General features: G+C 41.7%; 1 protein-coding gene across 1 annotated transcript in view; it reads left to right on the plus strand.

Annotated features, from left to right (window-relative positions):
• Window positions 1-1,559: 1,559 nt before the first annotated feature.
• The window catches only part of LOC105926144 (BTAF1 RNA polymerase II, B-TFIID transcription factor-associated), a gene marked incomplete at its 5' end in the record, with an annotated part of 38,344 nt that continues 12,193 nt past the window's right edge, over window positions 1,560-27,710 (plus strand). Inside the window, 27 exon segments of the mRNA XM_036134125.1 lie at window positions 1,560-1,637; window positions 1,813-1,936; window positions 3,488-3,602; window positions 4,044-4,187; window positions 5,917-6,116; window positions 7,616-7,749; window positions 7,850-7,979; window positions 8,064-8,132; window positions 9,061-9,150; window positions 9,260-9,355; window positions 9,472-9,648; window positions 11,683-11,823; window positions 12,579-12,703; window positions 12,801-12,921; window positions 13,081-13,185; window positions 14,784-14,933; window positions 16,585-16,727; window positions 16,812-16,986; window positions 17,079-17,282; window positions 19,752-20,172; window positions 21,467-21,648; window positions 21,746-21,902; window positions 23,567-23,676; window positions 23,781-23,982; window positions 24,096-24,244; window positions 25,991-26,143; window positions 27,429-27,550. Coding sequence (XP_035990018.1) covers window positions 1,560-1,637; window positions 1,813-1,936; window positions 3,488-3,602; window positions 4,044-4,187; window positions 5,917-6,116; window positions 7,616-7,749; window positions 7,850-7,979; window positions 8,064-8,132; window positions 9,061-9,150; window positions 9,260-9,355; window positions 9,472-9,648; window positions 11,683-11,823; window positions 12,579-12,703; window positions 12,801-12,921; window positions 13,081-13,185; window positions 14,784-14,933; window positions 16,585-16,727; window positions 16,812-16,986; window positions 17,079-17,282; window positions 19,752-20,172; window positions 21,467-21,648; window positions 21,746-21,902; window positions 23,567-23,676; window positions 23,781-23,982; window positions 24,096-24,244; window positions 25,991-26,143; window positions 27,429-27,550 — 4,017 coding nt within the window.

A 27,710-nucleotide genomic window follows, 5' to 3' on the forward strand; every position in this document is an offset into this window, starting at 1 on the left:
GACCTCGTTTTGTCGCGGACACAGAGCGCAGGGACAGCGGGGACGGGCTTTGAGGACCGGGTTGTGAGTGGAGCTCGGAGGGAACCGTTGGATTAAGTGAGGATCAAGAGCCCCGGCAGCTGAGTAGCCTGCTAGCAGTAAACAGCTAATGACTTCGCCTGCTGTCTCCTGCCGCGTCGGAACCTCCGAGAGAAGAAGGGATACAACTAGGTTGGATGTGGAAGTTGAGCTCCTGTAACGAACGACGATGCCGTGTCAAGGTGAGCTGGGCCCTGGCGGCTCTTTTTTTTTTTTTTTTCAACCGGTGTTTCTACAATAATTCCCCCCCGCAGCTAGCCGACGTGCTAACCGCCGCTAGCTTTCAGGGTTAGCATGATGGCCGACTAACGTTTGCCACCAAACCGGGACTCCGTCCTGCTGCCTTTACGGATAATTTGCTTTTAACACTAACTTGTCCTTGTTCTTTAAAGTTTACCAGCTGTCGCGAAACGATTTATTATTTATTTATTTATTTTAAATTGGTATCGGCTTTTATCATTATCGGGTCTGTGTCTGTTGTAGTAAAGAAGAAGTGTTATTTGGAAAGTTGCGTGGGTAAATGGGGATTGGGAAACGCAGCATCCGCTCATTATTAGAGCCTTTATCCGCGTGTGATCAACCCCCGAGCACTGTTGTTGTGTTTATGCGACTTTTCTGGGACTAACCTAAAGGAGATTAAATAAACAGGTGTTTGCAGCCTGGCCTTGGGTTATAGTTGGCCAACTTTTGTTTCTAAGTTGATGTGTTCATTTGTTACATTTAAGGCAGGGATCTAGCTCCCCCCCATGCAACGATCTGAGCACTAATAAGGTCCAAAGCTGTTATAACCCGTCTAAAATCCGTGCTGTTTATATTCCTGAGCTTCTGAATCAGCCGTGTGGGCAAAGGTTTTAAGGCCATTTTTATGTGGAAAACAGCCTAGAGCATCTGGAGGCGCATTAAAAATAACTATAGGAAGATGTTATGTGTTTGTTTTTAAAATAAATGGATGCAAACAGGAATTTAAGAGTAAAGATTTTTTACATCAAAACCCTTTTTTTGAAAAGCTGTAGTCGCAAAAATTTCTTTGATTATTTACAGATGTCTGATTTTTAAATGCTGTCTTTTTTTTATAGTGGTTAGGATGAATATTTATCCTTTGTTATCCAGCCTAAAGGTCGTGTTTATTACAGTAGAATTTGGGGTTTTCATACTTTTTTTTAAAAAAATGGCAATAAGAGAATGTTCTGCCCCAGAACGTAAAGTTCTGATTTCATCCTTTTTTTGTGTGTGTGAAGGCTCTAAATTAATTCTGGTTCTGATCACAAGGAATATTTAAACTTTTAATGCAAATCAACCTTCAAAACCCTTAAATAACTGGATTTTTGAAATTGTATGCCGATTGCAAACCGTCAGCTGGACGTGTTGCTTGTGTACGTCGTGTACATTTCTCATTTTATTCTTTTTAACTTTACATATACGCGCTGTTTCAAGGCGTAGTAATGTTCTTGGCGCAGTTTTCCTGGTTCAGATAAATTCAGGGGGTCTTCGGATGAATTAAACACCACCTACCTGGACCAAAGCCACGTCACTAACAGGAGTCATTGGATGGGGACGAGGTGATAAGTGTTAATTTGGGTGTTTTTTACCGAAAGTGTAACCTGCAATAGAAGAAAAAAAAAAAATTTTTTAGGAGAGTAACCAGCAGCCACAGACTCGCTGAGGGCAGCCTACATGTTGTTATTTTTTTTTATTGCTTTGTTGATCTGGTTTGTTTTTTCTTGCTAATTCCAGACTGGACCGTTTGTTTATTTTGCTCGACACCGGAACAACGCCAGTGACCAGGAAAGCGGCGGCCCAGCAGCTTGGAGAAGTGGTGAAACTACATCCACATGAACTCAATAACCTTTTGACAAAGGTTTGGATTGTTTGGTTTTCTACCAATTTTTTTATTTTATTTTATATGAATCCTGACAGATAAACTGGAAATTTGGTGACGGGTAGAATGTTTTCTCTAAAATATATATAGATTTTTACATCATGCAATCCTGCTAAGCAGACGATTAGACGTTGTTCACATTTTCTCCATGTTGCAAACACAAACTGAACAAGTTTTTTTTTTTTTTTTTTTTTTTTTTGTTTTTATTAATTAGGATTACATGGAATAGAGAACACACAACAAAGTATAACTGAAATGGAAGAAAAGTCATGACATTAATAGCAACAAAAAAAGATCTGAAAAGTGTGGCGTGCTTTGCATTCAGTCCTCCTGAGTCGGTACGTTGTAGACTGAACTCCAGCTGCCGTCAGTCTGTTGGAGTTTATCTCCACCAGCTCTGCTGATCTAGAGCCTCACACTTCCTGTTACCAAACAGCCAATCAGATTTAGAGCGTCTGCGCTCATCAGGTTCTCCGATCTTTACTGTTGCTTCACGGGTGGATGTAGGTCTGCGTGGACGTGAATAATCACCCCGCTGAAAGGTGAAGCTCCAGTCTGGAGCCTTTCGCTACATCCCGGCCGGTTTTCTCCCAGGGAGCACTGCAAAAACTGATCTAAAAATAAGTCAAATTATCTTGAAATTAGTGTATTTGTCCTTGATTTGAGCAGGTAAATAAGATTATCTGCCAATGGAATGAGTATTTTGACCCCTAAAATAAGATAATTAGACATCCTGCACTTGAAATATGATGATGGAGATGAGTTGTTCCTATTTTAAGTGCCAAAATCTTGTTCCATTGGCAAATCATCTTATTTACCTGCTCAAATCAAGGACAAATACACAAATTTTAAGAACATTTGACTTATTTTAAGTTTCGTTTTTGCAGTGAGACGCTGCGTCCGTCTTCCTGTCGGCTCCGACTCGCTTTCTGCTCCCCGCTGGGGGGCGGAGGCGTCCGTGCGGCGTGACGCCTCAACCAGGATGCTTCAGCGCGCCGTTATCAGGGTGGTGTGCTGCTGTAGTCTTGGGCCGCAGCATGTCGACCACATGGTTAAGTTTTTTTTTTTTTTTTGCTTTTGTCATGGCTGCTTCTCTGAATAGAGCTCCTCGTGTCTGACTACAACGGACGATTGTCCTTCCATTTCGCAGTTATGCGCCACTTTTGATTCGTCTGCCACACGGAATCCCAGTTATTTATCACTAGGTCAAGAGGCAACGTCTCGTAAAGTTTGTTTGACTCTGTCAGGGAAGCGTGTTTTCATTTTTTTTTGCTCTAAGCAGCCGCCACAGAGACGGTTTCCTCCCCCAGGCTGTCTCTCTGATGAACGGTCAGAGGACACAGAGAGATTTTGAGGCTTATTTGCACCAATCCAACCATCTATTTCTCTCTGGTTGAGAATCTGTGCGCATCCAATTCCTTGTTGTTTGAAGCTACCTGATTCTGATTAAACTTTGATCGATTAACTCCAATCTGTGGACGTAAGGTGAAAAGCTTAGCGTTTTAATTGAGTTTAATTCCTGGTTCCAAGGTGCTGGCCTATCTACGGAGTCCCAGCTGGGACACACGAATAGCAGCCGGCCAGGCCGTGGAGGCCATCGTGAGAAATATTCCTGAGTGGAACCCGGCTCCAAAGCCAAAGGAAGGTGAGAAACTCCACCCAGATCCTTCCCAGAATGCTGTGTTTTTGCTTTTATTTAGTTTTTTTTACTAGTTATGGTGGAGCAGTAGTGCTGACAGGCTTTTGAACATCTTGTAGAATTGTATTTTGAGCAGTGGTCCCAATTGAAAATTAAGTTGCAACAAGTTTACCGTTTGTGTAGAACAAGATTAAAGCATGAGATCTGCTATTGTGTCACAAACAATGTGAATTCTGACAAAGATGGCCGACAAATGTCACAATAACTCCTGTTTTCTTGGGACTTAAAACATTTGGGTAGGCAGATATAATTCTATTAATTTATTTATTTGGTGGAGAGCAATCCCTTTGTCATTTCAGAAGCACTAATCTGGACGTTTCCTGGTGTGTTTTATGATAGTTGAAGAGAAAATGTCATGTGCCATGGGACTTTTTGCATCCCCCGCAGAGTCCCGTGACGACCTGTCTCCGGAGGACTCGTCCTGCGACCGCCTGAATTTCTACCATTTCGACATCTCCCGCCTGCTCAGACACGGAGCCTCGTTGCTCGGATCCGCAGGAGCCGAGTTTGAGCTGCAGGACGACAAAACCGGTTTGTACAGACGTGTTCATAACTGTGGTCTTAGTTTTCATCTGCAGTGTCCTTGATTTCACTTTCCTTCAAAAGGAAATCATGTACCTGATGTCTTAAAAGCATCACTTCTGAAATGCCACGTCACTTCTATAGAGAAAACGATCACCTTTATCCCTCAGCGACCAACCAGGCCACTCTCTGGGATTTGAATATGGAAAGCTGCCGTCTCTTATCTCACGCTGGACCTTTTGCTTTGCGACTTTTTGTCTGGAGCTTGTTTTAAGTCACTCGCCGCTTCCTTGTGATTAGATATTATTTCACATAATTATTTCTGGTTGAGAGCAAATATGATCAACAACAATAAGACAAACCTTAACTTCCTTAATTGGCGCTATATAAATAAAATTGAATTGAATAGGGTAAAAAAAAATAAGTAGAGGACAATTCAGCCCTGTTTTGGAGAAATGTTTTATTTAAATGTCACTTCCTTGTTTGGCAAAACGGTAGACTGCATAACACAAATAGGATAAATGTTAATACCGTTTTATGGAAGTGTATGACTTTGATTCAGCCGTGCACATTGTGTAGCCTTCTGCTTTCATTTGCTGACGATGCAGTGACATTTTCCTACCGAGGGACAAATGAAGAATCATTGTAAATTAAAATAGTGTTTCACCACAAACATTGATCTGCCGCAGGCGGGACATATTTTGCCAGCGTAAACAAAGAATCTGGTCCGTGCAGATGTATTCACCAGCAGCCCTGTGGGATTTCTGCCTCTCTTTGATTCTGCGTTGTCTGTATATTTCCTGCAGTGACCATCGACCAGAGCAGCAGGGCTCTAATTGTCTGCTTCAGTCCGGCGGCACCATAACCCGTGTTGTGTTATTAGCCACCTTGGCCTCTATAACAGCTTCACGACTAATGGAGGAGTAACAGGGAGCGCCGCCATTGGACTGTCTGTGTCCTGGAAGCTAATATTTAATCGGATGGTGTTAGCTTATGTCGCCCAGGACGTTTAGCATTTCACTGTTGCAGATACAGGAGCTTTACTGACCTTATTTTTGTGTTGGTCAGTGTCGTAGCAATGGCGCGTAGCAAGCCTTTGGCATCGTTTAGGGTTTTGTTTCTCTGTTCCGTCTGCCTTGTAGGGAAGTTCCTCCGAAGAAGACTTCTGCGTTTGTCTCAGCGATTAAAAGGGGTCTGGTGTTTTTATTTCCGGTTGAACTCGACATGTTGGTGTTTAAAGCTCCAGCAGCCGTTGATATGAGCGGCTGCAGGGAGGCCGAGTGTCTCTGTTGTTGTTGATCTGGTCAGTTCACATTGTTGTTGTTTTGTTTTTTTTGTCGTATTGATCTCTATTATTTTGGCAACCCAGACACACACTGCAAGAATTGAACAAAAAGTGGGTAAAATCCTCTTGAAATTAGTGTATTTTTCATTGATTTGAGCTGGTAAATCCGACTATTTGCCAATGGAATGAGATTTTTGCCCTTAAAATAACAACAATTCATCTCCATTGTCTTATTTCAAGTGCAGGATGTCTCATTATCTTATTTTAGGGGTAGAAATTTCTAATTCCATTGGCAAATAGTTTTATTTAGCTGCTCAGATCAAGGAAAAAAAATACTAATTTTAAGAAAATTTTACTTACTTTTAGTTCCCTTTTTGCAGTGCATTGCTTTTTCTCCCAACACTGTTGCTCATCTACATTCCTTCCTCCAACCTTTTATTTTCTTTTCCTCAGGTGAGATGGATCCCAAGGAGCGTCTTGCCCGCCAGAGGAAGCTGCTCCAGAAGAAGCTGGGCCTGGATATGGGCGCCGCTATCGGAATGGACACGGACGAGCTGTTCAACGACGAGGACCTGGACTATTCATGCCATCCAAGCAGCTTTAAAGCTCAAGGCTACAAAGCTGCTGCTGGCTGCAGCTCGCGCAACCATGTGGTCAGTCTAGATTTGGTGTTTTGCTATACGAGTCGTTTGGCCTCTGGTTTACAAACTCGAGAGAAAAAATACATCAAACGCTGCTTCCTCAGTCTGACGTATTGGTCAACCGCGCTGCGGCTTATAGCAGTTGTTAATAAAACACCCGCCTGGAATCTGAGATGCATCTGTTTTTGGTCTCTTTCTCAATGGATCTGAACGAGAGTTGAGGTGTGGACCCCTAAAGGCTCCCACATATTCAGCATACTGTCCACATCCTGTCAGCATGGTGGACTCCGCTCTGACTCTCCGGATTTCTTTACTCTTCATAGTCCAGCATACTGTTCCTACATTTCTTGTGGCAAATTCCTACAATTCCCAGACTTCCTGCCCGTGGGACGAAGCGGCAGAACGGATATTAAAATGTGTGATTAGCTAGCTGAGCACCTAGAGCTGTTTCTTTTCCAGCAGGCTCCCACCTGTCAGTGAGAACAGAGAGACTGTGATGCTGCGTCCTGCAGACCGCCTGCTTGGAGCAACTCAGTGAATCAAGCTCAGTGTCGGATATAAAATAGTTTGATGTAAAGAAAGTTTACAGTGTGACACGTACCTGTATGTGCAGAATACGCCTTGCGTTCCTATGGACCTCCGCTGAGGGAAGTACACCCGAGTATGTGTGGGCCTTTACATGAAAGGACTTCTAGTTTAAACATTTCAGTCAGGCACACTTGTAGACAGCTCAGGGGTCCGATCAGGTAGTGACACAGTTTACCGTAATGCTTGGAATATCCATATTCAGAGCATTTTGACCAAGTTTTGAGCGCATTGTACCACATAAAATCAACCAGGAAGCGAAATGGTAATCCTATGAAGGCGCACAATAAATTTTTGAGAAGATTTAAGGATTTTAAGTGCGCCTCATAGTCCAAAAAATCCGATATTTGCAGTAGTATTGCTGAAAGTTGCATTCATTGTATCAACTATGATGAAAGCAGATGTTTCTGGACGCTTGGCTTATTTTATGTCTTTACAAAACGCTCTCCATCAGCCGTAGCATCTCAGCCCCTTACGATGTACACCCAGTGAGGCTTTCAAGCAAAACTTTAAGAGATTAAAGTTTTACACACAGCGAGACCACAATGACTGCATCTGTGGGAGCGCGCTAGTTTGTTTTACCTTCCCATGTAATGTGCGCTCACTCATGAAATACATTGGTGACAATGATAATATTACCAGGATCTTTTTAGTTTTCCTGTTTTCAGATATTGTGCGGTGCCAATTTGCAGACTTTCAATGAGAGTTTTTTTCTTTTATAAGCGGTTGCATCCTCTAACTCATTACAACACTTGTGATAATTAACCCACTGTCTGCTTCTGATTGGCTTTCTCTCATACTGCACCATTCTTTTGTAATATAAACACCAAAGCATGCGTAACATCAGTGGACAGCTAACCTAGCTGTCTCTTCACGTCTCCCTGCGTTCTTAACGGCGTTTTGCTGCCGCTGGGCTTCTGTTTCAGACCATTCAGGCGGCCGAACTGATCGACTCGGAGTTCCGGCCTGGTATGAGCAGCCGGCAGAAGAACAAAGCCAAAAGAATGGCCAAACTAGTGGCGAAGCACAAATCCAGAGACGCGGATCCCAACGAGAAGAGGTGGGACTGCGAGCACGTCTGCAGGGTGTGAGGCGGCTCAGTCAGACCAAAAGCAGCCGTGCTAATGAATAAACGCTCGTCCTGTTTCCTTCCATCTCAGCAACGACGGCTGCGAAGGCGAACCCGAGGAGAAACGAAGAAAAACGACCAACGTGGTCATTGACCAGCCAGCAACAGAACACAAGGTCTTAATTGACAACGTCCCAGATAACTCGGGTCTCTTAGAGGAGGTATGGAGCTATAAATGAGCACCTTATATGATTCACAGTTGTTGTTCATTATAATTTTAATTGTAATAAACGCTTTGTCTTCAGTCTCATGAGTGGCCTCTGGAGAGCTTCTGTGAGGAGCTTTGTAATGACCTCTTCAATCCATCCTGGGAGGTAAAAAAACATTTAGTGTTATCATCACGTCTTGTAGCATTAGTCTTAGACTTCTAGTGTATTTTCCTGGGATGTTTTAGCAAAAAATTACTTCATAAAGATGAAGGAAAGCGATGCATCTCCGCCCTTTTTCTTGTCGGACAGTAGGAAAAAAAACACGGACGCTCGCACAACGCCATCGTTAAACGTACAAATACATCCGACCTAAGACACAGAATGCGTTTAAAGACACATTTTATTGCAGAATCGATTACATAGATAATGGAGAACTGCTAAAAACTGTCAGAGTATGAGGTTTTACTCGGTGTCACTACGAGTAGCAGCCGAAGTCAGTGCACAATCCTGTTGCACCAACTTTCCAACTCGTAATGCCGACTTTAGGGGCCGTCCCAGTTATATCTACCGACCCGGAGGTTGAGAATTACCGAGGACGAATGGAACGCACCATAAGGCCTCATTTTGTTGGAGAACGTCTGGGAACAAATTAAGGGAGGCCACAAGCAAAGTTTTTGGCCGTCTTGTGAAACTATTGGGAAAGGTGCATTCAGGGTGATTTACTGTGTAGGTTTTCCCATAATGCAACATGGTATCGGAAATATGGGGCTAAACACAAAGGCACACAGTTGTTGTTGTTGTTTTTATTTTATTCATTGATATTTTATTTATTATTATTATTATTATTATTATTATTATTATTGTATTTGTTGTTGTTGTTTATTGAAAAGAGACTTTATTTGTCACAGAGGCTCCCCTAATAAAAGCAGAGTTTAGGGGTTGTAACAACAACAAGTGCAAGGTCAAGGGAAGTGGAAACTTTGAGAGGCTTTGTAATGGAACAATGATTTTAAAAATGGATTTCTAAAAAAAACTATGTATTTAGCGGCAATAAAATAAAGGTTTAATTTTTTTTTTTTTTTTGTGACTTTAGGTCCGTCATGGTGCGGGCACAGGACTCAGGGAAATCCTGAAGTCTCACGGCGCTGGAGGTGGGAAGCTGGTTGGAAGCACTGCACAACAGGCATGTCTGAGTCACACAGGAAGAGTTTTTTATTATTTTTATTTATTTTCTTCCATCAAACTCTTGCCAAAACTTGAATCTCATCAGTTGTCTTCCTGTCTTGGATCAGATGCTGCGGCAGCATCAGGAGTGGATAGAGGACCTGGTGATCCGTCTCCTCTGCGTCTTCGCTTTGGACCGCTTTGGGGACTTTGTTTCTGACGAGGTGACGTTCTCAAGTTTCTAACGAAGAGACGCCACATGTGACCGCACGGCACGCAGCCCACCGCATCTGCCCCTCGTCCTGATTTGTTTGTGGTCTGGCCCCTTCCGTCTCAATAGGTGGTGGCTCCTGTCAGAGAAACGTGTGCGCAGACGCTCGGCGTGGCTCTTCTTCACATGAGTGAGAGCAGCGTTTCCATGACAGTAGACGTCCTCCTGAAGCTGCTGAAAGAGGACCAATGGGAGGTCCGGCACGGAGGCCTTCTGGGCATCAAATATGCCTTGGCTGTCCGACAGGTGCTGAATTTCTCCTTTCTGTATGTGTCGGTGTGACGTCAGATACCCTTAACAGTGAAATTGCCTGTGCATAGCATGAATATAATGCCATGTTTTTTGGACTATAAGTAGCACTTGTTCTTTTTTTCATTGTTCTGCCGATCCTGCGACTTGTATATCAAATTTATATGGTAATTTATATTGACCAGCATGAACCAAGGCAAATTTATTTATATAGCACAATTCAGTACAAAGGCAAATGCAAAGTGTTTTACATGATTAAAATATAGGAAAATAAAATGGAATAAAAGCAAGAAGTAATACAATGTAGAAACAAAATAAAACATGGGAGAAGAGAAACTAAAAGTAAATATTATAAGGCAAGGCAAACTTATTCGTATAGCACAATTCAGTACAAAGACAATGCAAAGTGCTTTACATGATTAAAATATAGCAAAATAAAATAGAATAAAAGCAAGTAGGAATAAAATGTAGATAGAAAAAAAAAAGAACAAAAAAGTGGTGATTCAGTTAACTAGAACAGTTGAAGGCAATCTTAAACAAATGTGTTTTTAATCTTGATTTAAAGGAACTCAGGCTTTCTGCACCTTTACAGTTTTCTGGAAGTTTGTTCCAGATAATTGGAGCAAAGGAACTAAATGCTGCTTCTCCATGTTTAGTTCTGGTTCTAAGGGAGTAAGCATGACAGTGGAAACTGCACCACTTGAAAATGAATTTAAACATTAACTTATAACCAACAAAGACTGAACACATGTACATATGTTGTTTAACTGCTGCAGTCTGCATTCACACAGCAGAGCCCAGAGTGAGACCCAGACCGTGACAGAACGCTGTTAAAGGGCTGTCTGTGAAGCTAATGGCAGCTAGCGCTAGCTTACAGCTCTGTTGTTCGGGCGGGTTACAACTTCACTGATGCACGTGAGCTTTACGTAGCGTAATAAATGCGCCGGTTAACACCTTGCTGGGTGCAGTGGCTAATGCCGAATGTACACTGTACGATATTTTCAATCGTTGTCCTCAGATTCAGCTCAAACTGAACGATGAAGCCTCAGGGTTTAAAAGTTCCCAGCTCTCCATTTCTGTTCTTTCTGTACGACCCGACGCTCTGATGCGATCTGACTGCTCACACTGTACGTCTAAAAACCACGTAGGACTCAGCCCCGTAGAGAGATGGCGCTACTCGGACTCGTCTTTCGGGAAGCCAAATGTAAACAATAGAAGAAGAAAAAGACAGAAGGGTCAATGTTTACTGTTAAATATGAGGCTCCCTAGAACGAAACGCTGCCTTGGTAATTCTACGAGTTGCTCCTCCGTAGTTTGACTCCATGTCACACGTACCGCCGTCATGCTTCTCTCCACTCCTGTTTTCCTCTGAGAAGAAGAAGAATTCCCTTGTTTGCACGTGCTCAGTGCGTGAGGTTGGGGGAAATCAGCTCATATCTCTGCTTCAACAGCAGGAGGCGCTCACGATCACCTCATGAGGGCCGACTGAATGTCAGACATGTTTGATTTTCATCAAACCGTACGATTCCTGATCAGGAGGTGGTCATGAGGGCTAATCGCCCCTCGTTGCCCCATGGATGCTACATGACGCACGATGCAGCTGAAACTCGGCCTGATCCAAAAAATTCTCACCCGACTGAAGAATTGCATCAAAAAGGGCAAAAAAAGATCGTACAGTTTTTATGTCTGGCTTTATTTACCCCATTCATCCTCCCAGATATGATCCATGTTATTCAGCTGGTTGTTGATGCAGCTGTGCAATTTAATAAATTGGTTTACCAGATTAAATGTCAGTTTTAAGTCTTGGATTGTGTGAAATAAATGTTTAAATGCGCATAGTCTGGTGGGACTTGCATGTTTTCCTCTTTATGATGCATTTTTTGACTGATGCGACTTATTGTCCGAAAAATACGGTAATAATCTACATTCTGATGTGGAAAGCACATATACAGACTATATAAAGTTCAGTATTTTTTTCTCCTGAGTTCACACCCTGTTATATCATCGACGATTTGTCCTTTTATTCCCCAGGATCTGATCTCTGTTCTGCTCCCCCGGGTGCTGCCTGCAATAACCGAGGGTCTACAGGACCTGGATGACGACGTCAGGGCTGTGGCTGCTGCTGCTCTCATTCCAGTGGTGGAAGGCTTGGTCCAGCTGCTGCCCAACAAGGTTAGAAAGAAATCTGCGTCTCCGTCACAAGCTCAGAACAACAACAGGTGGCCTCACCCAGTTACGGCATAACTGTATTCAGGGTGTTTGCGCAAGTCTTGAAAGTCTTAATAAGTATGGAATTTTGAAACGCTGTTTTCCAGACCTTGAAAAGTCTTGAATTTTGTGTGAAAGTCTTAATAAAGTATGGGGGAAAAATGTATGGTAGAATTTTACAGTATGCTCAAAGGCATTGTGAAATGAGAAATGGGAAGGTAGGCTATAAAACTATAATTTTACCAACTGGTCACGTACTGTATTAGCCTAATGGAATCAAACACTTGTTTGATGTGAAATTCATGTACTTGTGATTTTTCATGTTTTGAAACGTTTTCATCAGTAAAAGCATAATTTACTGTGAATAATGCATTTGTTCATTGAATACTAGCCTATAAAAATTAACATTTCTAATAAACAGTTTGTACAATCTCAACCAATGAAGTAGGCAGTAGGCACACAAGTATACAAGTACATAAAGTTAAGGTCTTGGGGGGGGGGGGGGAATATCAGTTTTAAAAAAGTCTGGAATTTTAATTTGGAAAAAGAGCAAACACCCTGTGTATTGTTGTGTATGATATTAATAAAAGAATAAATGATTGATCGGCATTAATCATCCGATATCCCGATATTGGATCGGTGCATCTCTAGTGACGACCTGCGTTACTCTGTGTGAGGCTTTGTTCAGGTGGTTTTAGTCTCATTTTGCTTTGCCGCAGGTACCTTTTATTGTGAACACCCTGTGGGATGCCCTGCTGGACTTGGACGATCTCACCGCTTCCACCAACAGCATCATGACTCTGTTGTCTTTGCTGCTGACCTTTCCTCACGTCCGGCAGTGCAGGTCAGGTCCAGAGGTTTTCTTTGAACTTTCTGCATCTCTGCACCTTGTGATGACGAGCTGTAGTTCAGATTTAGACACTCTTTTGTCCCCCCCGTAGCATTGAGCAGTCTCTCACTGTCCTGGTTCCTCGAGTCTGGCCGTTCTTGAGACACACCATATCCTCAGTAAGAAAGGCGGCGCTGGAAACTCTCTACACGCTGCTGTCCAAAGCTGAAGAGGTAACTTTATCCACAAGCAGCCGGTTGTTATCTGATCCAGCCATGTAAATGTTAAACGGCCGCGCTCTGATTAAAGCACAATGAGTGGAAGTTGTCGTTCACTGCAGCTTTTTGTTCTTTATGTGTGTGTGTGTGTGTGTGTGTCTGGTTTTCCTGCAGAGTTGTGCGGTCTGGATAAACCCCATATTACAAGATATGTTGCGACACATCTTCCAGTCCGCCATACTGGAGAGCAACGAGGAAATCCTCGAACTGATTCAAAAGGTTTGTTGTAAAAGCCAAACTACGCTGCAAAAAGGCAACTAAAAGTAAAATTTTCTTGAAATGTCCTTGATTTGAGCAGCTAAACAAGACTATTTGCCAAAGGAATGTGTGCTTTTACCCCTAAAATAAGATTATTAGATATCCTGCACTTGAAATAAGATGCTGGAGATGAAGGCCGTTTCTGAATTCATGTAAAGTCGGTTCCAGGCAAGAACACAGGAAGTACGGACTTGAGAAAAGGGAGCAGAACGTATCTCTAACAGAGGCGTACTCGTTTACGCGTGACATCACAACTTGTCTGAACCTGCATTTCACCTCCTTTTATTAGTAGTCTGTAGATGATACTAGATTATTACTTATATTGATCAGAAAATTAAGTAATTTTAAGAATAATGTGTTCATTGTTGAATGTATGAGGTAATATTTTGTGTTAAGTTATAATTTAAGTTCTTTAGGCTTTTTTTTCCACATACAAAACTATTTATACACTACACCCTATTGAAAACATTTTTAAAACAATAGTATTTTTAATATCTAAAAAAAATATCTTATAAAAAAAAGCGTGCCGCGGTGCATTCTGGGAATGCGGTCAGTCTGAAGGCACAAGTCTGCTCTGATGCATGCTGGGTAAAGAGGACGGATTTGGTCCGTTCTCGGTCTGGTGTACGCATACTGAGAAACAGATGAATTGTTCTTATTTTAAGTGCAGAACTCTTATTCCATTAGCAAATGGTGTTATTTAATGCTCAAATCAAGAAACAAATTTACTAATTTCAAGAAACTTGTACTTTTAGTTCACCACCTTCTGTGTTTTTACTAGGGCTGAATAATTTTGGAGGAAAATCTAATTGCGATTTTTTTTTTTTTTTGTTTTTTTTTTTCCTTATTGCGATTTAATGAGGTTTTTTTTTTTCTCCAGTTTAATTTATCATGTTTTCAAATGTATACAAACAACAAATCAATTTGGTTCCTCACCATGTGGATTAAAAGACCCACAGCATCTCAACTCAGAGCAGAAATGATTGCGTTCTGCCTACGAAATATTTCAATCAAAATTGCAATTTTGACTTTTCTCTGCATTAACCACAAGCAACAAAAATGGCCTCTAAATAAAGATGTTTGTAAACAAGGACTATTTTAAATAAGAACTTTTAATGTTTTTATTGATCAGAATATTGTTCAAGAGAACAGCTTTTAATTTAATTGGACATCAATCCTTGTTGAACATAAAGTGCAAAGTCCAACCAACAAGCAAGTCTATGTATTAAACTGATTGACCTGTACTTAATGCTATGTATGATTATATAAACTCTAAAACAAGTAATAAAATTAGATTATCTCACTGCTGAAACTGTTTTCCCTTCTATGTGGAGGTAAACCCACTTCAAACATTTTACCAACACCTAAAGGACGCGTCTGATTCCCTGATTTGGAAATTGTGTGTTTTTTTTTTTTTTTTTCAAATCACGATTATATTGAAAATGCGATTAATTGTTCAGCCCTAGTTTTTACCCATCTTACCAAAACGAGTACGCTGCTAAAAGGGGCCTCTGATCAGAAGTGTGGTTTCTGAAGTTGTTTGTGTAAATCTGATGCAGGTGTGGATGGAGCTGCTGTCTCAGGTGCCCCAGCAGTTCGTGGTTTCAGCCAGCTGTCCATGGATGGGTGCCTGGCTCTGTCTGATGATGCAGGCCTCTCACATCCCTATAGACCTGAACATGCTGCTGGAGGTGAAAGCCCGCTCCAAGGTACACGCGTCTTCCTCTGCAAACTCGCATGTTGTTCTTTTCCCCTCTGCTCTCTCTGTGGCGGCGGCGGCCACCTCCCACACACAACGATGTGTTTCTGGTTAGCTGTGGGTGGACATGATTCATATCCTGTGTTTGAGATTTTGGGAGAGATGCAGTTTCAGGCCAGTCACTACATCACTAAACCATAATGATTTATTTGGCATGTTTGCAGACGGAAATGTATCTGAACCAAAGCTGTCGGAACATCTTTTGTTTAACGGAACAAGGAGCAGAAATGCAATTATTTTACAGTTTAGTTCTGAACTCGTCCACTGATGTGCAATTATTTCTGGGCCTTTAATTATTTAATTGAATTGTTTTGCTTTTCCCGTGTGGAGCATTCAATTCCGGTCCTTTTTGTGTACAGAGTCGGGCGATCAGGTTTGAGTCTGCAAGTTTTCTGTAGTCCATCCTGGTCAAAGTTAAACATGCAGGCTCAGATGTATACTTTATGATTTTTAATATTTAAGTAAATGTGCCTTGGGAAGGTTGCACCTCAGCAAGCTTGTGGCATATTTTTGGCTGGTTGTTTCTAAGACTTTTTTTGCAGAATTGGATAGGGCTGGGCGATAAATTGATTAATTTGAAACACAAATTAATCAATTAAAAAAAACACTGTAATTAATCAATTACGGTGTTTTTAAGATTTCATTTTTGGAAAATCTGGATTTTATTTACCCAACACACTCACTGGGCTGGGCGTCCATGAAGATAACAGCAGCGATGCTCAATATATGTTGTCAAAATATTGTAAAGGTGAAACTTTTTACCATAAAATGAGGCACTTTTAATTTACTCATTTACTTGTTTTTGTTAAGTTAGTTTGAGTTTACACAAGTGAAGCTGGCTACCACTAGCAGCAAACATTTGGTTGTATTTTCATTGTTTACAACGACAGGGCCGCCATCTTGTTTTAGTAGCATGTTTCACAGCTTAGATTTAGTTGCACTTTGAATTCAGGTCAATTCCCAGACATAAAAGCAACTTCTTAAAACAATTTCTTTAATTTCTTTATGTGAAATGAAAAGGATGGAAAAATCGATTTAATCAGGTTTAGTGTAATAAAATCTGAGATTTTATTTTGACAGCTTCAGTTCATTTAGGTTTGCTGATTTCCTGGTAGTGATGTGGCTCTAAAGCGCACGCCATAGTTCCAGAAGCTGAATGTTAATCATCTCCATCCTTTCCAGGACCAGTTTTGGTTTGCTTTTTTTTTTTTTATGGCGGGCTCTCCCGATGGTCAAAGTTTAGCCATCAAGGTGTTGCGAGGTTAATTAAAAAAACCTTTCCCATTCGATGTTAACAGTACCAGCATGACACCACCATGCTTGTTAATTGGTAAACCTTGAATTCTAGTAGTTATGACCAAAAGCATTTAAATTATCTATGTAGGCAGCTGCAGCCAATCAACATCACGAGTATGACATCAGTACGGCTTAAACTGCATCGCCACAATAAGATTTAAATGTCGGGTATTTTACACTACAAACGGGGAAAATCAAAGCATTGTTTTCACAATGTTTTTATTTCTTTGTTTCCTCTTTGACCCCCGGGTGTATTTTTTATTTTTCCTGAGGTTTGTTTTAAGTTGTATGTTTTAATACTCCAGGATAAGACCGGCCTGAAAGCGCGACAAGGCTGCAATCAAGTGAAGGAAACGGTGCAGCAGTACATCGCCGGGGCCGAGACCGTAGCCGACGATCCCCTGACCAGGGATTACGTGGTGGTCCGTGCCCGACTCATGGCGGCTAAGTGAGTCTCCCAGGCTTTATTGTGATCATCCAGCTGACTTCTGGGTATTTTGTTTTGAGAGACTTGTCTGTATTTCTCCGTCAGGTTGCTGGGAGCTCTGTGCCGGTGCATCTGCGACCCTCAGCTCAACGCTGCGTCCCAGGAGATCCGGCCAGCCGAGTCTCTGGGCCAGCTGCTGCTCTTCCACCTCAACTCCAAATCAGCCCTGCAGCGGGTTGCCGTGGCGCTGGTCCTTTGTGAGTGGGCTGCGCTGCAGAAGGTGAAAACGGGGGGCGTTTCAGAGCGGAACCAGTCGGGTTGGTCCGCCGCGTCGCTAGCCTTAAATGTTTTTTTACCGTTGCCTCTCCTCAGGATTGCCAGGTGGTGTCGTCCATGGTGCAGCCCCGGCTCCTGGCTGTTCTCACCGAGCAGCTGTACTACGACGAGATCGCCATCCCCTTCACGCGCATGCAGAACGAATGCAAGCAGCTCATCGCGCTGCTCGCCGAAGTTCACGTGGACCTCCAGGACCGCCTCAGCTGCAGCGTTTTCACCATAGACCAAGCCAACGAGCTGGTAAGCCCACATTAGACACGTCTCCGTCATCCGGCAAAGAACAGCTTGAACCGAACCGTCCACAATCTGCTCTTAGGCGGATGATGTGGAGTTACGCCTTTCCCACAGGCCCTGAACCCTGCAGTGATCAATGTTTTTAAAGAGGTCTAATCCGGATGCCTCAATGATAACTACAGGCCCTCATCTATTGAAAAGGAAGTGTATCAACGACTAGGGCTAGACGATAATTAAATAATCGATATATATATCGATCGATAGAAAGAAAAAAGGGTCAATAAAAAGTAGTGTTGTACCGATACCAGTATCTGACGGGGCCTCGATCCAGCACTAAAATAGTGGTATCGGTATCGGTGAGTACCAACAAATAGGCACCGATACCATTTTGATGTTTGTATGTCACTTGAACGCAGCCTTCTCTCTCCTGACTAGTATTATACATGTTATATAAGTTCATGAAAGTTGCACTATTTTGGCATTTGAGAGCCAAAACTCAGGGTTTAAAAGAGATTATTCAATTATTAATGTAATTTTACTGTATTACTGTTGCACTACTATTATACATGTTATAATTTCACGAATGTTGCACTATTTTGGCCTTTGAGAGCCAAAAGTTTATTCAACTATTGTCACCCATTCCAGGTAGGCAATAAAAAAGTTCTACTACCCTAAGTAGTATGCAGTTCTTCATATTAGGGCTGGATGATTTAGAAAAAAAGCTGATCGATTTTAAAAAAAAAAAAAAAAAAAAAAAAAAAAAAAAAAAAAAAAAAAAAAAAAAAAAAAAAAATTTAGGGAGCGCTGTTAGAGGAAAACTTGCATCCTGGAACTTGATATCGCAGATCAAGAGTGGCGAGTAATTGTTTGAAGCCATGTTTTTCAGCTGCAGACATGTCCATCACTACGAAGCACGTTACTGCATGCGTGATGTCCTTATGCCGCTTGGACGCTTTGTCATTTTATCACAAAGAAGGGAGCCCAGTTTAGCTGCTGTACCTGCTTCGTTTTGGAAGAACTTCCAGAAGATTCCTAAGAAGATGCGGAGTCGCGCGGGGCTGACACAGCTCGCGCTGCTGCGGGTGTGAGCGGCTGAGCGGCTTACGTGATGAAACAAGTTGGTTGCGTTACCAGACTTTGTTTTTACCGGTTCCTTGCGAATTTTATTTCTGTCAGGCTGGCGAACTAGTAAAACCCCGTTTTGGGACCGTTTCCTCCGCCGCTCCTTGCTGCGACATATTAAAGTGCTCTGTGTTGTGGTTGTAAAGGGCAGCGCTTTGTGACGGCGTGCCTGGGTCGGCGATTACGATTGGTCGAGAGGAAGCAGTGACTGTAGCATGAACTAATATGATAGGCTGAAAGGAAGGAAAGCTCTATCGAAGTTTTATCGACCCGTTTTTTTTTCCTATTGTGCCACACGTCTATCGATCTCTCTCTCTCTCTATATATATATATATATATATATATATATATATATATATATATATATATATATATATATATATATATATATATATATATATATATATATATATATATACACACACACACATCAATTTCAAACAGATGGTATCTGTATCGGCCAATACTGCACAGCCTGGTATCAGGGCCAAAAAAAAAATGGCATCGGCGCAACATTAATTAAAAAATTCAAAAGAGTAACAGTTTTCCTTCTTTTTAGATTCTAGCCATGTAGGTTAATATTACAGTCATCACATCCTCCCAACCAATCACAACGCAGACCTAGGAACCAAGCTCCACCCCAAGCTCCAAAAAGTTCAGAGCGCACACCTTTTTTCGTTTTTTTTAAAACTTGCAGTTTAGTAAAAACTTGGTTGAATAAAGGGTTGAGTTTGAATTCAGTGTTTGTGTGTTCTGTATCTAAAAACAGGTTGCTAAGCAACAGCATAAAATGACCAGGGCTGCACTTAAAATAAATGTTTTGAATTTGTTGATAATTAACAGATATCGATCGATACGATCTCCGTTTTATCAATAAGCTTTATTTCTACATCGTCCAGCCCTATCAACAACCAATCTTTTGATAAATGAGCTCCAAACGTGTCGTTTCAATCACACACAGCCATCTTACAGCTTTGGTACACTGCAAAAACAGAACTAAAAATAAGTAACATTTTCTCAAAATTAGTGCATTTGTCCTTGATTTGAGCAGGTAAATAAGATTATGTGCCAATAGAATGAGTATTTTTACGCCTAAAATAAGATAATTAGATATAACGCACTTCAAATTAATTCGTCCTATTTTAAGTGCAAAAATCTTATTCCATTGGCAGAAGTATAAGTATAAATACACTAATTTCAAGAAAAATGTACTTATTTTTAGTTCAGTTTTTGCAGTGTAGTCTTGTAACCCATCTGATGTGGGCTACTTCTGGGCTAAAAAGCGCTCTAATAACTTTAATTCTTCCGTATGAAAGAGAGAAAACCAGCGTCTTTCCTCTGTCGTCGCCTCAGGTAACCACCATCTTCACAGAGACGACGGCGGGCCTGAACGTGAAGTCCAAACAGTGGCTGGCCCTGGAGAGCAAGCGGCAGCAGGCCCAGTCCACCGTGCTGGAGACCAACGGCGAGTGGCAGCAGCTGCACCTGCGCGTCCACATGTTCGCCGCCTGCGCCGCCATCAGCCTGGAGGCGCTCCCCGACAAGCTCAACCCGCTGGTGCGGCCTCTCATGGAGACGGTGAAGAAGGAGGAGAACTCCCTCGTCCAGAGCTACGCCGCCTCCTTCATAGCCAAGCTGCTGCAGCAGTGCGCCGGCCGCTCGCCCTGCCCCAACTCCAAGATCGTCAAGAACCTGTGCGCCTCGGCGTGCACGGACCCCGCCGCCACGCCCTCCTCGGCCTGTCCCGTCCCCGCAGCCCAGGAGCCCGCCAAAGGTTTGGACTGTGTTTTAAACTGGAATGGCACGAGATATTTTAAGGAAAAACGAATATATTAGCATTAAGAGGGTTTTAACCAGGGCTTTGGACCGATTTTTCCCCAATCGGTCATTCCGAACAGAAACGGAATTATAACGTTTCCGGTTATGAGTTCCACCAATAAATTGACGTTCCCGAACCGGTTAGAACAAAAACATACTGTTCCCGGAACGGTTAATTTCGTTCCTGTCTCCTGTATAATGCTATTATGTCACATCTTTTAATAGCTATTGATATTGTGTTTGGAATGACCGTTTTACTTAATGATGGATCGTAATTTACCTCTTATGTAAGATGTGTAGCTCTAGTGGAGACACCACTCTCTCTCTCTCCATTCAGTCAGCGAATGTGTGATGTGACGTCACACAGGAAGTGAACCTCAGCCGTCATGTGTATATATATATATATATATATATATATATATATATATATATAGATATATATAGATATATATATATATATATATATATATATATATATCTATATATATATATATATATATATATCTATATATATATATATATCTATATCTATATATATCTATATATATATATATATCTCCATGATAGCATATAGGCTGTCATGGTAGCAGGCGCTAACATGATACCCTGCTACCAGGATAGCTTACTCAAAAACATTTCAAATAAGACAAACATTAAACACCGATGGTGATTACAAACAAAAAAAAACAAAGCTTACCGTTCGATCAACTCGGCCCGTTTTCCGTTTTTTTTTTTTTTTTTTTTTTTTTTTTTTTTTTTTTTAAGCCCTCGACACTCAAGCCATCGTTTGAGCTGAAGGTTGGTGTGTTCTTCGACAGTGCGACCAGTAATCCGTGCGCCTGGGACATCGTCTTGGGAAAGTTTAACGGCTGTAAAGTCGGTCATATCGCTGGTTCTGTTGTGCGTGTAATAGCTGGTTGCTACGGGCGCTCTCTACCTGTTTGCCCTACCTAAGCGGCAAAAGGGGCGTTGCTCTTGAGTCGGTGACGTCACGTGCGCGGTACCGCATTGTATTTTTTCATTTTTTTAAATTAATAATCGATACTTGCCGTCAAGAATCGATGCAGTAGATCGCGAAAATTAGAATCGCGATGCATCGTCATGACGATTATTTTGCACATCCCTTATATATAAATAAATAAATAATTGTTTTTAAATAAGTGTTCCAGAACATAAAATACAAAAAGTTCCCGGTTTTCGTTCCTTGAACCGGTTCACAGCACTGATTTTAACGTTTGTGTCCTCAATAGGCGGGCTGGAAAAAGACGCCATGCATCACGTGGTCAACAAAACCCAAGGAATCATCACTCTGTACCGCCACCAGCGGGCTGCGTTCGCAATCACCAGTAAAAGGGGTCCAACCCCCAAAGCTCCAAAGACCCCAGTGACGGAGCTTCCTCCCGGGAGCACCATAAGTCCCGATAACGACGAGGTAGCTGACGGCCGGCGTCCTCACAGCGAGCTCATACCGCCAGCAGCTCGTCTCTGAACTGTGTTTCTGTTTTTATTTTATTTTTTTTATTCCCAAGTGCAAGAAGCAGTTTCTGGTCCAAAGACGAGGAGCCGAGTTTGCCCTAACGACCGTCGCGAGGCACTTTGGCGCCGAGCTCAACAAGCGTCTGCCGTACCTGTGGGACAACACGGTGGGACCGTTGAAGGCGGTGGCCATGGAGAGTCTGTGCATCGGTACGACAACTTAAGCTTTAATATGCAGTTCTGCTCATTTATTAGGTTCTTTATGGGCTTTTTGTTGCATTAAAACCACAAACTATGTATTTTATTGAGTTTTGTTTTTTTTGTAATTTAAGAAAAATGTGTGGGGGGGGAGCCCTTTTTTTCCTTTTTTTTTTTTTCTTTCAGGATTGGGGCTGAACAATTAATCGCATTTTCAATATAATCGTGATTTAAAATAACGCAATTTCCAAATCGCAGAGTCTGCAATTTTTGTCTATGTAACAATTAGTGAATTAGACTCGTCCTTTAGGTGTTGGTAAAATGTTTAAAGTGGGTTTGCCTCCACATGGAAGGGAAGACAGTTGCAGCAGTGAGATAATCTAATTTTATTACTTGTTTTTGAGTTTATATAATCATACATAGCATTAAGTACAGGTCAATCAGTTTAATACATAGACTTGCTTGTTGGTTGCATTTCAACAAGGATTGATGTCCAATTAAATTAAAAGCTGTTCTCTTGAATAATATTCTGATTAATAGAAACATTAAAAGTTCATATTTAAAATAGTCCTTGTTTACAAACATCTTTACTTAGAGGCCATTTTTGTTGCTTGTAGTTAATGCGGAGAAAAGTCAAAATTGCAATTTTGGTTGAAATATATTGTAGGCAGAACGCAATCATTACTGCTCCAAGTTTAGATGCTGTGGGTCTTTTAGCAACTAATCCACATGGCGAGGAAACAAATTGATTTGTTTGTATATATTTTGAAACACGTGATAAATTAAACTGGGGAAAAAAAATCGCATTAAATCACAATATTAAGAAAAAAAATCGCAATTAGATTATTTTACAAAATCGTTCAGCCCTATTCAGGATAAACGAGTACCCTTTACTGCAATTAATGTATTTTTCAGACTATAAGATGCACTTAGAATCCTTGCATTTTTCTCAAATTGACGGTGCGCCTTTATATATGATTAAACTTGTGCTTACCGACTGTTTTTATTTGTCACAATGCGCTCAAAAAACGTTGAAAATGTGTAAGTACGACTGGTTAACAACAAAGCCGCTCCGCTCAAAGGATATTAGGAGCATTACGGTACACTGTGTCTCTACCTGATAGGACCCCTGAGCTGTCTACCAGACTGCCTGACTGTAATGTCTAAACTAGAAGTGCATTTATGTAAGGCAGCCCAGAGTACGAGCTAACAACAATAAACCCACTAAGTTAATTCTATATAAAAGTTTTTTTTTGGCTTTATGTTAGAAACAGGGCAGTGTAGTCCAGCTACTCTGTCCTACCCACAGAGACGGATGTGTGGACGTGAAGGAGTGATGTTACACACTTGGGAAGAGTATTTAACGCAGCTTATAATCCGGTGCGCCTTATGAAATACGGTATATCTGTGAATCCTTTGAATGAATTGCTAGACTAAGATCTAGAACAGTGGTGTGAAACTGCAGAGATTCATCTAAAGGTTTCAGGAAACCGGCCCTGGAGGTCCGCTGCCCGTCTATCTTCCTGCTGGACCATGAACCTTTCTCCAGTCCTCTGCAGTTTTTAACCGCTTTTCTTCCAGTTTTGCCCCCCTTTTTTTTTATTTATTTAACTAATGTAGTTTAATTTGGGCTTTTGCTTTCCTGAAGCGCTGCGTGTGTCTCCTGTGCGTTTCAGACAGGCAGGCCGAGCTGGAGAGAGGAGATGCAGCGGCTCAGGAACTGGTCAACTCCCTGCAAGTTTTAGAAGTCATGGCTGGAGCCATGGCGGCTGAGCTTAGACCTTTGGTAAGTCTGCTGCTTCGCCACCGCCGCTGTGGTAATGCTTTTAGTTTAAAATCTGATTAACTAAAACATTCAGCTTGCCTCTGGTTTTCTCCCCCCCCTCCCAGCTACTGGAACACCTACCTCATTTGTTCACTTGCCTGCAGCACCCGTACACGGCGGTGCGGCACATGACCGCCCGCTGCATCGGTGTGCTCAGCAAGATAGCCACGCTGGAGACCATGAACAGCTTCCTGGAGTGCGTCCTCCACTGGCTGGCCGCCATCGATGACTGCACCAAGCAGGAGGGCGCCATCGAAGCCTTGGCGTGTATCCTTCAGTCAGACCTTTAAAGCTGTCGCCACGCGCGTCTTGCGTCGCCATGGAGTAGAGGCGGCAGCGTTTCCTCCTGTACGTCGCTACCCTTAACCAGCGCTCTGCAGGTGTGATGGAGCAGCTGGACGTGGACATCGTTCCCTACATCGTGCTGCTGGTGGTGCCTGTGCTGGGCCGGATGAGCGACCCCAGCGACAGCATTCGTTTTATGGCCACCCAGTGCTTTGCTACGCTGATCCGCCTGCTGCCACTAGAGGTGTGCGTTGTTCTCTTGCTACCATAAACCTTTATTATTATTAATAATAATAATAATAATAATAATAATAATAATAATAATAATAATAATAATAATAATAATAATAATAATAATAATAATATTTTATGATATTCTTTTAATAATAATAATATTTTATGATATTCTTTTAATAATAATAATGTTATGATATTCTTTTAATAATAATAATGTTATGATATTCTTTTAATAATAATAATATTATGTTATGTTATTATTTAAAAAGAATACATTTTATTTATAGGCACTTTTCTCAACACTCAAGGTCACCTTACAGAATCAACAATAAAACATTCAATCCAATAAACATTGAATCAACAAAGAGCAGGAATAAAATAAAAAAAACAAAGGATCGGATCCTTACAATCAAACTATATAAAAAAAATCATAGAGTATGGCTGTCTAAAAGGATATGTTTTTAAGTGAGTTTTAAAAGTAGTTATGGACGTGGAGTGTTGAATGTAGTGGGGCAGAGAGTAAACCCCGTGGTAACCAGACGAGCATGTGGAAGGATGAGCTGAGTTTAAGAGGAGGACCTGAAAGAGCGACTGGGTATCTTGATGTGAAGGAGCTCAGTGAGATACTTTGGGGGGGGGATTATTGATAGTTTTAAAAGTAAGGGGAAGAATTTTATAAATTATGTGATATTTAAAGGGAAGCCAATGAAGTTGCTGCAGGACGGGTGTCATGTGACTGATAAACGGGGTTCTGGTAATGATACGGGCAGCAGAATTTTGGAGTAGTTGTAATTTATGACTGGATTTGTCAGGTAATTTGTCAAGAGAATTGCAATAATCTAAGTAGGAGGTAACCAGGGTGTAAACCAGAATTTCAGCACTGTTAGCAGGGAGAGTTGGACGTAAGCGAGAGATGTTACGTAAATTAAAATATGCTGACTGAGTGATATTATTAATGTGGGACTGAAATAACAGAGTGCTATGATGACACCCAGACTCTTAACCTGAGTGGAGGGAGACAGAAGAACTATCGATGGAGATGGAGAAGATGGTGCCAATAAGGAGGAGTTTAGTTTTGTCACTATTAAGTAGGGCTGTGCATAAAAATCGATATAAAGATTAATATCGATATTTTTTAAAAACGATTTAATATCGATATTCTAGCTTTCAATATCGATATACCTCCCAACCTCTAGGGGGCGTTGTTACAGCGCAACCATTACAGTTCACAGCGAAGGAGAGCAAGTGAGACGAATTTGTGGAACGGCCGACAGGATTTTAGAAGCTCCTTTGTCCCTAAAATCAGATGTTTGGGCACATTTTTGGTTTCTGTGACACGTTAAATCCATTGAAGCAAATGCACTTTATTTTCCTGTTAATATGTCTGTGATCAATAAATAGAACATAAACATAATATTTGGCTGATTTTGGTGATTGAATCACTGAGCATTAATTCAAAGTAATAAATATCGATATTGGAATCAAATCAAGCTGAGCTATGTATCGAGAATCGTATCGAATCGGCTCATCCTAGGTGATACCCAGCCCTACTATTAAGCTTGAGAAAGTTTAACGAAGACCAGGGTCTGATTTTCTGAAGGCAATTTGATGGGGAGGTGGGAGGGATGTAGTGGTTTAAAGCTGGGTGTCATCTGCATAGCAATGGAACTGGATATATCAGTAATATATCCACGGCGTAATCCCCTGACACCGTCCGGTTTCTCAAGCAGCTTTGTTGTTAATCCATCCACAGGCGGGCATACCGGACCCGCCGGCCATGTCTGCTGACTTGATCCAGCAGAAAGCGAGAGAGCGTCAGTTCCTGGAGCAGCTGCTGGACGGCAGGAAGCTGGAGAACTACAAGATCCCCGTGCCGATCAAAGCGGAGCTCAGGAAGTACCAGCAGGTGTGTGTTTGTCTCTCTGAGCAGCAGGTTTACGCTTTTAACTAATAATTTTCTTCACTCAACCGTCATTGCACTAAAATAAATCTCTCCTTGAAGAGAGAAAGCGGTCCCCCCCCCGCGCGTTAAACTACTCAGCTCAGGCTGATCACGCCAGATCTTGATAACTATAGAAGCTTTCTTCTCTCTATAGAAGTTTTTTTTTTGGTAATATGACGTCTTTATTCTCATATCATCACCGCTTTATTCTGGCAATATTATGAGGTTTGATCTCCTATTTAAAAATGGTGGTCTAATTATCCACTTATGACTCGATAATGATATATATTTTTTTTTTGTGTTCTCTTTTTATTTGAAAAAGTTTCGACATACCTGTTGGTACCGGTACCAACATTCAGACTGAATTACATCAAGTAGGTCTGGTGAGGCTCCATATGCGGTGGTCTAAAACAGACCGGGCAAATCACAGCGCGGGGGGGGGGGGGGGGGGGGATGTTACCATTGCGTCACTCATCGCCAGCCAGAATTACCCATAATTCATCAGTGCTTTGCTGTAACCATAACAGTCACGATGCATACTGAGATATTTGTTGCTTGGTGCCGTGGAAAATTAAGAAAGTACATTTATTAGTACGCCGTTGATCTTTTTTTAGGCAAAAGCAACAAAAATGGTTCCCTGTAGAGTTTTCTCGATGCCGTGACAAGTTTCACGGACTACAAATCACAACAGAGCGCTTCCTCTGGAGTTTTTTTTGCGTCACATCTGCAGTTTTCTGACTCTGTCGGTCCCGCCTTTGAATTTGGTCTCTACAGGCTGGTGAAGGAAATCCAACCAGTAGAGCTTCATTGCTCTTTACGGGATTTATTTAAAGTGTATATATTTAATTTCGTGCAACATATTTTACCACACTTTAACCCTCCATTAAGATTTCCCCTTATATTCCTGAATACAGGCTTTTTAACAGCCAGCTTCTTTAGCCGTGACATTTTTTGCGGCTTATCCTCCCAGAGGAGGGTGTAAGACCGTCTCCTGGAACAGCCGTCAAGCTTTGCTCTGACTGCGCAGGCCGTTACGCTTTAATTTTGTTTTAAAAACTATTTTCATGTTGTTTTTTTTTAATTTTCAGAGTAACGGTTAGCTGTAAACCATTAAAGCTAAATTCTCAGAAATAAATGCTAGACATGGCTATGTGTCCGATGAATCTATGAGTTTTTTTGAGGTTGCTGAATTAAATGAACCCTGAAAATGTCGCCGTGTGGAGATTCTCATGGTCTGCTAATCCTGCAGGATGGGGTCAACTGGCTGGCCTTCCTCAACAAATACAAGCTGCACGGGATCCTCTGCGACGACATGGGCCTGGGGAAGACGCTGCAGTCCATCTGCATTCTGGCTGGGGATCACTACCTCAGGTACGGAGAGCATAAAACGCTTCATCACTGGTTGTGGCGCTCCGGCCCGGTGGCTAAATGCATTATCATTATTCAACAATGATTTTTAATCCAGTGTCCTGTCTGGTAATGTGGCAATAATAATTGTTGTCTTAATGCCAAAAAGAGCTCATTAGATTTG

The sequence above is a fragment of the Fundulus heteroclitus genome, unplaced genomic scaffold, assembly GCF_011125445.2.
Source record: "Fundulus heteroclitus isolate FHET01 unplaced genomic scaffold, MU-UCD_Fhet_4.1 scaffold_744, whole genome shotgun sequence".
NCBI lineage: Eukaryota > Metazoa > Chordata > Actinopteri > Cyprinodontiformes > Fundulidae > Fundulus > Fundulus heteroclitus.